This window comes from Rhinoraja longicauda, chromosome 31 (genome assembly GCF_053455715.1).
Source record: "Rhinoraja longicauda isolate Sanriku21f chromosome 31, sRhiLon1.1, whole genome shotgun sequence".
NCBI lineage: Eukaryota > Metazoa > Chordata > Chondrichthyes > Rajiformes > Arhynchobatidae > Rhinoraja > Rhinoraja longicauda.
The window spans coordinates 1,669,246-1,685,552 of NC_135983.1; the positions used below are offsets into that span (position 1 = coordinate 1,669,246).

The 16,307-nt window shown below is 42.1% G+C and overlaps 1 protein-coding gene across 2 annotated transcripts in view; it reads left to right on the forward strand.

The window, feature by feature from the left end:
• traf1 (TNF receptor-associated factor 1) overlaps positions 1–7,814 on the forward strand; it is a 67,781-nt gene extending 59,967 nt beyond the window's left edge. For both annotated transcript variants that reach the window (XM_078426140.1, XM_078426141.1), the window contains exons 9-11: positions 5–182; positions 3,419–3,567; positions 6,797–7,814. In XM_078426140.1, coding sequence (XP_078282266.1) covers positions 5–182; positions 3,419–3,567; positions 6,797–7,015 — 546 coding nt within the window. In that variant the 3' untranslated portion in view covers positions 7,016–7,814. The remainder of the gene's footprint in view (positions 1–4; positions 183–3,418; positions 3,568–6,796) is intronic.
• Positions 7,815–16,307: the final 8,493 nt, after the last annotated feature.

A 16,307-nucleotide genomic window follows, 5' to 3' on the forward strand; every position in this document is an offset into this window, starting at 1 on the left:
CCAGGTTTCTGATCAGCAGCACCTATTGGCTTTGAAGGATCTGGTTATCAATGACTTCCGCATGCAGCTGTTCAATTTGGAGCAGATTTCTTATGATGGAATATTGATTTGGAAAATTGCTGACGTCAATAGAAAACGGCAGGAGGCCATTTCGGGGCGGACGACAAGTCTTTACTCACCAGGTACTTGTTAAGTAAAATATGGTCTGTTTTTTAAGAAATAATGCGCAAAGTTCAAGTAATTAACAAACTTTCTGCCATAAGTCTCCAAAAAATTGCAGTTGTGGATTTAGTTTCGGTTTTTAGTTTTGGAGATATAGCGTGGAAACAGGCCCTTCGGCCCACCGAGTCCACGCCGACCAGCAATCTCCGCATATTAACACTATCCTACACATACTAAGGACAATTTTTTACACTTTCCAAGCCAATTTGTCACGTCTCATCCCTTCCCACCTAAACCACCCCCTCACCAGGTACTTCCCCTGCAACTGCAGGAGATGTAACACCTGTCCCTATACACCCTCTCTTACCTATTCAGGGACCACAACAGTCCTTCCAGTTGAGACTGAGTTTCATGTGCACCTCCTCTAACCTCATCTACTGTTTAGAGGTGCTTCCAATGTGGCCTCCTGTACATCGACGAAACCAAGCAAAGACTAGGAAACCAATTCTTGAACACTCGCATTCAGTCCTACTTGATTTCTCAGTTGCTAACCATGTTAATTCCTTTTCACATTCCCATACTGATCTTTCTTGTCCTTGGCCTTCTCTATTGCCAGAGTGAGGCCTCGGGAAAACTGGAGGAACAGCACCTTATATTCAGCTTGGGTAACTTACAACCCAATGGTATGAATATTGACGTCTCCAATTATAGGTAACCCCCCTCTTTCCCTCTCTGCCTTTTTTATTCTCTCTCTTTCCTATATTTCCCCCCACTCCATTCACACCCATTTCTCCCACTCTCCTGCCCTCTCCTCCACAACCCCATCCTTTGCCACCTTTATTCATGCCTCTGGCTTTACATTTCACTCTTCTTCTTTCCTTATCCCACAGCCAACGCCCTCCCCCCTCACCTGTAGCCACCTGTCACTTGCCAGGCTTTATCCTGCCCTTCCTCTCAGCTTTCTCCGCCCTGCAACAGTCAAACTGTAGAAGGGTCCCAATCCAAAATGTTGCCTATCCATGTTCTCCAGAGTTGCTGCTTGACACGCTAAGTTACTCCAGCACTTTTTGTGTTCTATCCAAATTCTCAAAGCCCATGAAACCTTTTATCATACTGTTCAGGGAGTAACATTCTGGAATATATCACTTTTCTCTTGACTCTATTGGCTAGGGTGATGATTATTTTGGATTTCTACCAATATCTGAACAACATTTTGTTCCATAGGAACCAAAACTGAAACTTATTCCAGATGAGACAAAAGGATAAACAGCATTCACATCACCCCCTTTGACCATTTAGTCATATTCCCTTGTTTCACAGCCTTACTCTGAAGAAGGGTCTGACCCGAAATGTTGTCAGTCCATTCCCTCCACAGATGCTACCTGACCCGTTGAGTTCCTCCAGCACTTTTTTAACTCAAGTTCCATCATCTGCAGTTAGAACATTGCAGCGCGGGAACAGATTGTTTGGCCGACAATGTATGTGCCGAACATGATGGATGCCAAGTTAAACTAATTTCATGTACATGATCCATATTCCTCCAGTCCCTGCAGTTCCATGTGCCAATCTAAAAGCCTCAAACCCTATATTTTATCTGCCTCCATTGCTGCTGTTTTTTTCCAGGCCCCCACCACTTTCTGCAACTTGCCCTGCATAATTCCACTCAATTTTCTCCTTCTAACCTTTATAGTTGTGCCTTCTACTGTTAGACATTTCCACCCTGGGGAAAAAGATTCTGACTGCCCACCCTATCTATGCCTCTCAGAATTTTATCTACTTCTATCGTCTCTCCTCAACCTCTGACGTTCGAGAGAAAACAATCCAAGTCTGTCCAACCTCTCCCTGCAGCTGAAACCTCTAATCCAGGCATCATTCTAGTAAACCTCCTCTGCACCCTCTCCAAAGCCTCCACATCCTTCCTGTAATGGGGCGCCCAGAACTGCACGCAATACTCCAAATGCAACTTAAGCAAAGTCCTACAGAGCTGCACAAATTGTGTTTTCAAATTATATTTCTATTTACTGGCTGCCTTATTTCAATGACTAATCGCCCGTTCCTGCAAACTCATTTATGTACGATATGTAATATATACTCTGTATTTTTACTTGTGCCTAATACTCATCTTTGCATCCATCATCTCCCATGTGGTTTCCCATTGACCGAGCCAAGTTGTCCACATTTTGAATGATAACACTTTTGAATTACATCATTGGGCAGTGCAGGCAACTGTCTGATGAAGGGTCCTGACCCCAAACATCACCTATTCCTTTTCTCCAGAGATGCTGCTTGACCCACTGAGTTACTCCAGTATTTATCTTGCTGCCATGTTAGACAGCTGAAACAAAATCATGTCCTTTGCGGTTTCGTATTTTTATAAATGATACAATTACCCCAATACCACCATTTTTTACATCTTGATGTCTCCCCATTTTTTTGCATTCCTGCTTTTGTTGTTATTGTTTTCTTATGAGCACATTATGAAACCCAGATGGCTAACTCCCAACTGAAGCTTCCCAAGGTGATCTATCAAAATGAACATACTCCTCTTCTTTTGAAGCACCACGAATCGGGATTTGTAATGATATGTTTTATTTGTACATTGTTATTGAATGAGTCTCTTTGACCACATTCAATGTAAGGAACAAGTCATCCCTTGCCCCTTATTTGTAACTCACATTTACTTTTCCATTCATTATGATATTATTTAATGTCAGTGATTTTTGGTGAAGTGAATTTGACATCTCCACCATTGTCAGGAGTTTGTTCACTCCCCTGCCTGTCTTGTGGTCTTTACTCCCTGCCTTCTCTATTCTGATATCTCACCATGGATTATATTAATTATTAATAAGAGTTTAGTCTTGAATATCCTTTTGAAAGGAGTGTATTTTTATCCTGTGTACTAACTGAAGATGAGAGCAATGTATAGAATTAACATGTATTTTCGTTAAGAGAATTAGTATCAATCTTGTGCACAAACTTATTAATGTTCATGTGGCAACATGACATGTTTCTCAACAAGTGGCACAGTTTGCCTATACGGAGTTTGTACGTTCTCCCCGTGACCTGTACACTCCAAAGATGTACAGGTTTGTAAATTAATTGGCTTGGTATAAATGTAAAAAAATGTCCCTAGCGTTGTGGAGGGTAGTGCGAGTGTGCGGGGCTCGCTGGTCCGTGCGGACTTGGTGGGCCAAAGGGGCCTGTTTCCGTGCTGTATCTCTAAACTAAACTAAAGTTGATGAATCTTTATTTGCAGCATTCTACACCAGCAGATATGGCTACAAAGTGCGCATGAGAATATATTTAAACGGAGACGGGGCCGGACGGGGAGGTCACATCTCCTTGTTCTTTGTTGTCATGAAGGGAGAATATGATGCCTTGCTTCAATGGCCATTTAAGCAGAAGGTATGTTGGGAATTCCCACAAACGTCTACAGTGTTTAGAAGTCTCCTGTGCCCCTTAGAAATCACAGAATTTAATGTTTTTGCCTGCAGAGATTCTTGATTTCCTAAGTCAGGTTTCTTTATTCAGTACCACTTGATTTCCCCACCCTTCATAGAAACATAGAAAATAGGTGCAGGCCATTCGGCCCTTCGAGCCAGCATCGCCATTCATTGTGATCATGGCTGATCATCCACAATCAGTAACCTGTGCCCAACCTCTCCCTATATCCCTTGATTCCACTAGCCAACAGAGCTCTATCTAACTCTCTCTTAAATCCATCCAGTGATTTGACCTCCACTGCCCTCTGTGGCAGAGAATTGCACAAATTCACAATCCAATCTAAAATTTTATTAAGTAGAATTCTGAAAATGTTTAGCAGCAGAAAGTTGGGTAATTAATTTCTGTTCCGTTGGTAAGTTATTTAGTTACTTAATGTTTTCCTGAAGAGATTACCACAGACCATTGCTCAATTGTACTTTATTTGTCATGTGTACTGAGGTACAATGAAATTCATTTTTGTACATAGTTCAGTACAAAGTATCACTGTACATAAACACCTGGATATAGTCTCAGATACAAGCTGTAGAATACTGAGACTCTATAGAGAGTCGCCAGATTTGGCGCCGTTTTCAAGTCCCAGTTGTTATGTAACGTGACCATGAAGGCCTGTTGGCCCGGCCATGCGTGGCTGCTGGTGTCCTCCACTGCTCCACTGCTCCGTGACCCTGATGCCCACATCCAATCCATGCGCTCGGCCTCTTGGGCCGGTGCCCGGTCCAGCCGAGCCCCAGGCTGCTGCAGGGCCTTTAACGGGCCACTCCACTATCAAGACACTGCACTTCATCCCGCATCAGGTCTGCTTACCAACCCTCTCTCAACAACTTCCTCCTCTCCGGTCCATGCTGCATCTATAAATGATACACTGACCTAATCGTGATTGCTTTGGAGAGGACCTGTTTAATGAGGCACTTGCAGGGAAGGTTACTGTTGCAGTCCACATTTACTTGCTATTGTGTAGGAAAGATCTGGAGACGCTGGTTAAACCAAAGATAGATACAAAAAGCTGGAGTAACTCAGCAGCGTCAGACAGCATCTTTAGAGAATTTGACAAGGTGACGTTTCAGGTCAAGAGACTTCTTCAGACTATTGATCAACCTATTCCCAAATCAGATATGATTAATCAAAGAGGTTGTCTTCAAAGGAACTGATCGACAGTGATTAGGTTCCTTAATGAGTCCTGGCCTTATTAAAATTAGTGCCTGAACTTGCTTTCATGTTCATTTTTATCCCATGGTATCCTCAAAGTTAGGCCAGCCAGTATTTGGAACAACTATAGGTTTTCAAATAACAGTGAACCATCACTCTTGCTCACACTTAAGACTTCCCAGAATGATTTATTAATTTCAGTGAAAATGCTGCAGACAAGAAACTTAAAATGGATTAAGAAAAGTTCTGTGCCACTGATCCTAATTATGGAAGGAACAGTGAAACAAGGTGCAGTAATGGTTCACTTTATTGTCACGTGTACCCAAGTACAGTGAAATTATTTTTTTTGCAATGCTACTATACGTTAGGCACAGTCATACTAGGTACAAGAGTGTAAGGCAGTGGACCACACTGAGTCAGCACACAAGAGTCGCCACGCCTCGAGCGCCATCAATGTGACATTGGATGTCCTTGGATATGTTCTAGTCTCCCGATGTTTATTTTACAAGGAGAGGATGAGAGCCTCATGTACATTGGCAACTTGTGTAATACTTCAACACACCATTAGTGTAAGATGATGAGTACTCAGAATGGATGCTTTAGCCGTGACCCCGACAGTCCTATCAGCTTAGGCAGAGGTTCACTTACACCTCCTCCAACCTCATCTAGTGTGTCTGTTATCCATAGAAACATAGAAACATAGAAAATAGTAGGCCATTCGGCCCTTCGAGCCTGCACCACCATTCAATATGATCATGGCTGATCATCCAACTCGGTATCCTGTACCTGCCTTCTCTCCATACCCCCTGATCCATTTAGCTACAAGGGCCACATCTAACTCCCTCTTAAATATAGCCAATGAACTGGCCTCAACTACCTTATGTGGCAGAGAATTCCACAGATTCACCACTCTCTGTGTGAAAAAAAACTTTCTCATCTCGGTCCTAAAAGACTTCCCCCTTATCCTTAAACTGTGACCCCTTGTTCTGGACTTCCCCAACATCGGGAACAATCTTCCTGCATCTAGCTTGTCCAACCCCTTAAACATTTTGTAAGTTTCTATAAGATCCCCCCTCAATCTTCTAAATTCCAGCGAGTACAAGCCGAGTCTATCCAGTCTAGAGAAATCAAGATGTGGACTTTTATATATCGGCAAGACCAAACGTAGACTGGGCGATTGTTTCGCTGAATGCTTTTGCTCAGTCCGCCTGGATCTACCTGATCTCCCAGTTGCCAAACTCCCCTTCCCATTCCCACACGGACCTTTCTGTCCTGGGCCTCCTCCACTGTCAGAATGAGACCACATGCAAATTAGAGGAACTGCACCTCATATTTTGTTTGGGCAGCTTACAACCCCGTGGTATGAATTTTGATTTCTCTAATTTCAAGTAACCACTGCATTACCTCTCTCTCCACCCCTCCCCTACTGTTGTGGTCCTGCCAGTTGCACTGTTCATATCCATATATCCCTTCATTATCATCTCTTCCCCAGCCAACAATGACCGTTTCCTTGATTACTTTTCATACCTCTAGTTTCCCTCTCCCCTGACCCTCATTCTGAAGAAGGGTCGAGACCCGAAACGTCACCTATTCCTTTTTTCCAGAGATGCTGCCTGACCTGCTGAGTTACTCCAGCTTTTTGTGTCTAACTTTAAAGATTCATCCTTGCTCTACTGCATGCGATAATGAAACATTCGTTCAAAATCCAATCAAAATAATATTTCCTGTTCTGCGCCTGTAATGTAATGACTCTGATGAGTAGAATATCCTGGATGTTGTACATTAATATTGATGCAGAAGGTACATTAATGTTCCATATTTAACTGTGAAAAATCTCTTTCACAAAACTAAATGGCCTCTAAATCTTATTCCACCTCCAAGTTTAGTGTTGAATCCTATAACACTGGGACCTGCTGGGTTTGTTGCTGCCGATTAATTAGTTTAATGTATTAATCTTGGAATGTTTTAACTGCACTTTTCCAAGGTTACGTTCATGCTCTTGGACCAGAACAGTCGAGAACATTTAATTGATGCATTTCGTCCAGATGTTAACTCGTCCTCATTTCAACGGCCAGTCAGCGAGATGAATATCGCCAGTGGATGCCCTATGTTTTTGCCATTGTCCAAACTCGACGCTCCCAAGCAGGCCTACCTGAAAAATGACGCCATGTTTATCAAATGCATTGTAGATACTGCAAGTTAATGGGGCAAAAGTTGAAAAGCTGCAGAAATTAGTGTGTATTTTTATTGCCTTGTCTTATGCATTTGGAAACTTTCGCACTGATGTTTTTACAAGTACCACAGTTTAAGAATAAGGGGTAGGCCATTTAGAACGGAGATGAGGAAAAACTTTTTCAGTCAGAGAGTTGTAAATCTGTGGAATTCACTGCCTCAGAAGGCAGTGGAGGCCAATTCTCTGAATGCATTCAAGAGAGAGCTAGATAGAGCTCTTAAGGATAGCGGAGTCAGGGAGTATGGGGAGAAGGCAGGAACGTGGTACTGATTGAGAATGATCAGCCATGATCACATTGAATGGTGGTGCTGGCTCGAAGGGCCGAATGCCCTACTCCTGTACCTATTGTCTATTACCACAGAACAATCATTTTATTTAAAAACAAAAATCTCTGAATGGTCTACTGCATCATCTATTGTGATTTTTATTAATAGAGCATTGGTATCTGTAAATATATATTTTCAACTTTGGAGATGCAAAATTAAGATGATTGAATTTCACGATTGTGTGAGTGTTGCAAATTTTCAGTGGTGCATGTAATAATTTATTTTACAGTAGTGTTCCCTGTGTTCCTGTTGTTTTGAGTATGAAATATTGTTTGGCGATTCCTTTTGTTTTGTGTATGAAATATATGCAAGAGGTCTTTGTCTCTTGGATTGTCCATGGCGGAGGCTGAAGTTGCCTTCTGTCAGTTGAGTGTGTCCCTTTGTCAATGAGGAGTGTCTGCTGTATATCTGATTTTACCGACCGTCTCCAATTACTGCTTTATAAAGACTATTTCTGTTAAATGGCTTGACTTAAGAGAAATGGTGTGAAAGTCATTTGGGAATTAATATGAAAAATACATTTCCATTTATTGCAAAAAGTTAAGATAATCTTAAAATTGAAGGGCAGGTAGAGATACCTACCCATATTTTTAATGAAAATTTCATTGCTCTGTTAATTGCTTGAAATTGATTAAAAGATACAGCATGAAAACGGGTTATTTGGCCCACGGAGTCCACGCCGACCAATGATCCCCACACAGTTACACTATCCTACACATACTAGGGACAAGTTTACATTTACATCAAGCCGATTAACGTACAAACCTGTACGTCTTTGGAGTGGGGGAGGAAACCGAAGATCTCGGAGAAAACCCACGCAGGTCAGAGGGAGAACATATGTACTCTGTACGGACAAGCACCTGTAGTCAGGATCGAGCCCGTGTCCGTAGCGCTGTGAGGCAGTAGCTCCACCGCTACGTCCATTTATGTCTTTGTATTTTAATTTATTGGAATGTAATCCAATTAGCTACAGGGAAAGGTTAGACAGACTTGGATTTTTTTGCTGGAACGCTGGAGGTTGTGGGAAGACCTGATATTGAAATATGTAAAATTATAAGACACAAATAAGGTAAACAATCTGATTTTTTTTCCCCCTAGGATAGAAAAATCAAATATTAGAGGGCATAGCTTTAAGGTGTGAGAGGCAAAATTTACAGGAGATGTGCAGGACAAGAATTTAAAAAGAGGGTAGTGAGGGCCTGGAACTTTTGTACAGGCACATGGATATGCAGGGAGTGGAGGCATGTGGGTTATGTGCAGGTAGATGAGTGATTGTCTTGGCATCATGTTTGGCACAGACATTGTGGGCCGGAGGGCCTGTTCTCGTGCTGTACTGTTCTATGTCACACAAAGGAATCGCTAAAGAATTGTGAAAATGAATACCCTGCAGTGCAGCGTGGGTTCACGAGATTGATCCCTGGGATGGCGGGACTGTCATATGAGGAAAGATTGAAAAGACTGGGCTTGTATTCGCTGGAGTTTAGAAGGATGAGAGGGGATCTCATAGAGACATATAAAATTATAAAAGGACTGGACAAACTAGATGCAGGAAAAATGTTCCCAATGTTGGGGGAGTCCAGAACCAGAGGCCACAGTCTAAGAATAAAGGGGAGGCCATTTAGAACTGAGGTGAGAAGGAACTTTTTCACCGAGAGAGTTGTGAATTTGTGGAATTCTCTGCCACAGAGGGCAGTGGAGGCCAAATCACTGGGTGAATTTAAGAGAGAGTTAGATAGAGCTCTAGGGACTAGTGGAATCAAGGGATATGGGGAGAAGGCAGGCATGGGTCACTGATTGTGGATGATCAGCCATGATCACAATGAATGGAGGTGCTGGCTCGAAGGGCCGAATAGCCTCCTCCTGCACCTATTTTCTATGTTTCTATGAATCATTGATAATTACAAAAGAGGTGGTATATAAAACCCATTGCCTCCTGTAGCTTATTGTACCATTCACTAGGGTCACACTTGGTCTTCTACCATAAAGCACTTCTTCATTTTATCCCTATAATTACATCTATTATATTATTTTAAATTGTGTGATAATACCATTAAAATGCAGAAAATATCTCATCTATCAATCCACATTTTTTTGTTATTTTTTATTTTTTAATGTTTTCCCCCTGCTTAATTTTTCTGATTTTATTATTTCTTACTGTTTCTGCCCATTTCCCCCCCATCCTTCCTCTCCAACCCCCTCTTTTGTGCACTTTCCCTTGTATTGCTCAAACATACACTCTGCACAAATTTAACTTATTATATATGTATATATATATGAATGTGCGTTTGTGTGTGCGGGTGCGTTTGTGTGTGAGAAGCAAGATAGAGATAAATAGATCTCAAAGTTCCTTCTCATGGATCAGAAGTAACTTTGATTTAAAGTAACGCTCTATTTCTTCATCTTATTTTTCACATGATGTACATAAACCATAAAGGCGATTCAACCTTTATGATTTATGTATATGCATAGTTTCTTGATGATTTCCTCTAATTATTTGTTTAGCAACCTTGTTCAATCTCTCTCTCTATATATATATATATATATATATATAAAATCAGTCATGCACACACCTCTCAGCACATGGTTCTCCCTATCATGATCACTGTTCCCTCAAATACATTTTATTAGTGCCCACCCATACACATTCGCAGTCAGTGACATCAAACTTATTTCCAGAAATCCTAATATTGTGAATAAAATAACTATGAACACATGTCAAGATATTTTTTCATTATTTTCATTCTATATTAGTGTAATAAAATGTAATGCATACATACCCACACTGATACAGAAGTGCTAGCTTTAGACATGAATAACGTACATTACCATAGTTTAGTTTTGAATTTAAGATTTCATTGAGGGGATCAGTGCAATATAGTGCTAACCCTCCCTTTTGTGAAAAATGAGTTACATGCATTAACACGGTCCTTACCCACTACCCAACAACCTGTAAAAATTTCATATTTAAATTCAACCGATAAGTTGGTCAAATAACATAGGCACCTTAGTTTTTTTTGTGATTTATGGATTTTTCAAATGTGAATATCTCATAACGACACATTTGTGGGTTAGCAGTATATTGCACCAACCCCCTTCAATTTTACATCATTCAAAAATGAACTTCATAAACAAGGATAACACTTTTTATTTCTGTCATTCATGGTAAGATTTACATCATTTTGTGTGCGAGATATACAGGGTTGCACTGTTTCGCATGTCAGCTAACCAATGAAAAGATCAGGTCCTGATTTATACCAGCTCTTCACCTCCCCTGCCCCTTGTCTGAAGAAGGGTCCCAACCTGAAACATCACCCATCCTTTTTCTCTAGAGATGCTGCCTGACCCGGTGATTTACCCCACCACTGTGTCTATTTGAATTGGATTCATGCTTCTGTACCACGTCAGGCAGCATTGGTCATTTTAGTGGCTGTCAAGGGTTTTTAACTAATCAATTCACCAATTCAAATTTTCTTGGCTCTAAGTATAAAGTTAAAAGTCTTTTCAATTATATTGTAGATACAGTAGAGTCAATCAGTGTTGCAGTGCAAATGTTTTAGGTGCCGGAGCTGTCACTGGTGCCGGAGCTGTCACTGGTGCCGGAGCTGTCACTGGTGCCGGAGCTGTCACTGGTGCCGGAGCTGTCACTGGTGCCGGAGCTGTCACTGGTGCCGGAGCTGTCACTGGTGCCGGAGCTGTCACTGGTGCCGGAGCTGTCACTGGTGCCGGAGCTGTCACTGGTGCCGGAGCTGTCACTGGTGCCGGAGCTGTCACTGGTGCCGGAGCTGTCACTGGTGCCGGAGCTGTCACTGGTGCCGGAGCTGTCACTGGTGCCGGAGCTGTCACTGGTGCCGGAGCTGTCACTGGTGCCGGAGCTGTCACTGGTGCCGGAGCTGTCACTGGTGCCGGAGCTGTCACTGGTGCCGGAGCTGTCACTGGTGCCGGAGCTGTCACTGGTGCCGGAGCTGTCACTGGTGCCGGAGCTGTCACTGGTGCCGGAGCTGTCACTGGTGCCGGAGCTGTCACTGGTGCCGGAGCTGTCACTGGTGCCGGAGCTGTCACTGGTGCCGGAGCAGCTGCTGTTAAATTCTCCACTAGTTAAAGTTGCCCGCTGTTTATTTGAGTTTTTTTACAGAGATGCCGGAACGGCGTGCCGGTGAGCTACGGCAGCACTGCACCCCTGAGTAGAGTTCTACTGTTTGCAAATGCCTAATCTCTGCTTCCATGACTTTTGAAAATACAACAAAAAGAGATACAGCTCATGGAGGTGAAATTAAAATTAACAGAGAAAGCAAAGAAGAACAGTTCATTGAAAATGACCAATTGGCCAGATAAAGGGTGGATCTCTAGTGCAAATATTCAATCAGTAACATCCAAAGTTTAAAGATCACGAAGCAGGCAACTCTTCAAGAAATAGTTATAAATGTCAACTGTCAACTTATCCAAGAAGTTGAACAAAAATAATTGTTTGCAAACATTTTATATACGAAGAAATTGCAGAGTTGTGAACATTGCCCAGTCTAACACACAGAATCTGCTTACTAAAATGGCGCTGAAATTTACCCATGACCTACAATGGTTTTAAGGGTTGAGTGGTCTATCCTTCTCCTCTATCTTTGGTCTCGACCCAAAACGTCACCCAGTCCATCCAGAGATGCTTCCTGTTTCGCTGAGTTACTCTAGATTTTATGTCTGTCTATGCTGTTTTATAACATGTTTAGTTTAGAGGTACAGCACGGAAACAGGCCCTTTTGGCCTACCGGGTCCGCGCCGACCAGCGATCCCCGCACATTAACACTATCCTACACACACTAAAGACAATTTTTACATTTTACCAAGCCAATGAACCTGTATGCTTCAGGCGGGTAACCTCTCGTTTGATCACACTGCAATAAGTATGGAGCTGCTCTACCCAATCTCTGAATAGGACTGCCTATTCCAGTAACTTTTAGTTTACAGATACAGCACAGAACAGGTCGGCCGAGTCTGCGCCAACTAATGATCCCTGTACTATCCCCACTCACTATCGTAGGGATAGAAGTAGAGAGTTGTCCATTGTACTCTCCCACACACTGACTAGAGACAATTATTTTACATTTATACCAAGCCAATTAACCTACAAACCTGTATGTCCTTGGAGAAAACACACGCGGTCATGGGGAGAACGTACAAACTACGTACAGACAGCACCTGTAGTCTGGATGGAACCCGGGTCTCTGGCGCTGTAAGGCAGCAACTCTACCGCTGCACCACCTGCCTTTTTGTTGCAGCCCAATTAGGCAATGGCATCCTTCCTCAACTTCAGCAACAAAACCTGCACCCAAATGTTCACATACCCTTCTTGCTGAGAAAGATATGTGGGTACAATGGTTACACTTCATGTCATGATTATTTAAAGTTGGCCTTTCCACATATGTTTAATGTGCCATTTTAAAATTATTGGTATTTAATGAAAGAGAATACATAAGAATAGCGGTAGATCAGTATTTCAAGACTCTCCGCTCATTGTTAAGATCAGGGCTTTTGAGTCATAGTCATACTTGCTCGCTCTGGAGCTTTAATCAATGTGCTCATCTCACTCAAAGTCCTTTGCCTCATTGGACTCCGAGTAAAACATTAATTCTTAGCTTTGTTGCCATTCATGATATTCCAAACTTCTAGCATTTATGTAAAGTGGGTGCTGCCTGACAAAATAATTAAGTGCTGGAGGAGCTCAACGGGTCAGGCAAGATCTGTGGAGGGAGATGAGACTGAAGAAGGGTCCTGACCCAAAACATCGTCCATTCCCTCCACAGATGCTGCCTGACCTGCTGAGTTCGTCCAACGATGCTTTTGATTAAGATTCCAGCATCTGCAGTCTCTTGTGTCTCCAGCTTTCTGACTTTAATCCAGAAAGGTTTAGCTATAATTTTTATACTCTAATCCTTGTCCACTCTTCTGTCTCTCAAAGTCATCAGATCTATTAATGTCTTGGACACTTCAATCAAATGACCCTTTGCTTTGCCCTTCCAGAGTTTGTGAATTGTCTCATCGTACCAGATATCTTTCTGATAAATCTATGCTTTACTTCCTCAGAGGCTGATAGGTTATTTCTAAGGTCCAGTGCTCAAAGTTGCTTTCTTGAGCATATTGCCATTGAGAATGTGGTGGTTAGATAACTTTTGTGAAGACAGCAAAGAAGAACGTATATTGCTCTGATCTGTATTCACACAAAACCAAGGGCAACACGTTTGCTTCCATGAACGTTATCAATCGAACCAGATTACATTTTCCACAATCCAATAATTTCAGATGATCACTTTCAACTCTGGAATTTATTGAATTAATGGATTATAAATTCTCTATTTGCCACAGTGGCAAGATGGGTCACGTCATTGCTCCTGACTTTTCAATTAGTTATTCAGTAATGTATGCACTTTGCAGTTATCTTCACTTATTATCCCAGGGCATTTGAATCATATTATTATTATTATGTATGGCTATTTGAGCATCAGATTAGAGTTGTATGGCAAGCTTAGGGATCCACTCTTATCTTCTAAGCGTGATTCCCCCCCCCCCCCCCCCGGTTCACATAAAGGAGGCACTTATATACTGAATCATGAGAAGCAATGGAAATCTTTAATCATTTTTATATTCAAAAAAAATAACCAGTGATTTTAAATCCATTTGTTATAGTTTTGGCAAGTCCTTCATCAATTAATGCCTCCTGCAATGAAATGCCTATGTGTTTACAGTGCCGCTTATCCTTGTATCACCAGCAAAACAGGGTAAAATTCTGTCCTTTATTCAAGCTGTCTCTACAATAGGTGAACAATTATGGCCAGTGGTAGAGTTGCTGCCTTACAACGCCACAGACCCGGGGTCCATCCTGACTACTGGTGCTGTCTGTACAGAGTTTGTACGTTCTCCCCGTGACCGTGTGGGTTTTCTCCAAGACCTTTGGTTTCCTCCCACACTCCGAAGAAGTACAGATTTATTGGTAAATTGGCTTGGTATAAATGTAAAATTGACCCTATTGTTTAGGATAGTGTTAATGTGTGGGGATCGCTGGTCAGGTGCGGACTCGATGGGCCGAAGGGCCTGTTTCCGCGCTGTTTCTCTAAACTTAACTAAACTAAACCCTTATTTGTATATCTGCCCTTTATCTTTATTTTCTGCCTGTTATTCCTGTGAACCAGATCAATAACTTTCATTCAGTTTTAGGAGCTTCAACTTTAGCTAATAATATCTTTGAGGGACTTTGTGAAATGCCTTCGTCAAAGCCCATAAAAACTGTTTAGTTTAGTTTATTGTTACATGTACCAAGATACAGTGAAAAGCTTTTATTTCGTGCTCACCAGTCAGCAGAAAGACAATACATGATTATAATTGAACCATCCAGAGCATGTAGAAACATGATAAAGAGAATAACGTGAATAACATCTAGTGCAAGATAAAGTCTGATCAAAGAAAGTCTGAGGGTCTCCAAGGAGGTAGAGTAGCTCAGGACTGCTCTCTAGTTACTCTATTCAAATCTGGGATAGAAAACACCGTATTCCAGTGATTTGGTATTCACCAGCACCGTTATTCTTTGCTTTTTCCCCATACATTTATTTTGGTGATTCTTCCACCTGAACAACAGTCTACCTCATTGGTGGCCCTCGGACTATCCTTGATCGGACTTTGCTGACTTTACCTTGCACTAAAAGTTATTCCCTTATCCAGTATCTATACACTGTAAATTGCTCGATTGTAATCATGTATTGTTTTTCCGCTGACTAGATAGCAGGCAACAAAAGCTTTTCGCTATTCGTCGGAACACGTTACAATAAACCAAACTTAACCTTGATTCACCATTGGTTTCCTTGACGTGTCTGCAGTGCCACATTGCCTCCCACTGTAAACACTGACACCAGTACATCTTACTCTGCCTGATGTTTATGTAATGATAGTTAGCGGGTTTCAATGCCCCAGCACTGCTGCTAACCACCCTCTTCCTAATTGGAATACTCTTTTTTTCCCCTCTGCACTGTTTAAATTTTCTTCCAAGTTGCCTCTGCCTTTCCGTGTTTTATATTATAACCACTCCTTATTTCCCCTTAACTGTGTTGATTTTTCTCATTTGTACAAGATGCTGATGGCAAGAGAAGGACTTCACAATTCCATACTAGTAAAATAGACACAAAATGCTAGAGTAACTCAGCGGGACAGGCAGCATCTCTGGAGAGAAGGAATGGGTGATGTTTCAAGTCGAGACCCTTCTTCAGGCTGAGAGTCAGGAGAGAGGGAGACATAGAGATATGGAAGTTTATGGTGTGAAAACAGATCAAAGCAAATGGTCAAGGAAATGTAGAATGGTTCATTGTTAGCTTTGGGGAAGGTGACAACGAGGCACACAATCAGTAAAATTTAATCGGGAGGACAGTGAATCTAGTCAGAGAACTAGGATGGGAGAGAGACTGAGAGAGAGGGAATGCAAGGGTTACTTGAAGTTGGAGAAGTTAATATTCATACCGCTGGGGTGTAAGCTGCCCACACAAGATATGAGGTGTTCCTCCAATTTGGTTGGACCTCACTCTGACAGTGGAGGAGGCCCAGGCCAGAAAGGTCAGTGTGGGAATGGGAGGGGGAGTTAAAGTGTTTAGCAACCGGGAGTTTGCATAGGCCTAGGTGGACTGAGCGGAGGTGTTCAGCAAAACGATGGCCCAGTCTGCGCTCAGTCTCACCGATATGTAGGTGACCACACCTAGAACAGCAGATACAGTAGATGAGGTTGGGGGAGGTGCAAGTGAACCTCTTCATGTGGATCAAGTGAACATCATACTATGAGGCCACATTACAGTCGGTAGTAAGAGCAGCATTGTGACAATTGGCAAAGCAATTTACACAATGTTACACATTGCCATGGTTTGATCAGTAGCTCTAGTTTCAGAACATAACATTACTGGATCGGAAATTTG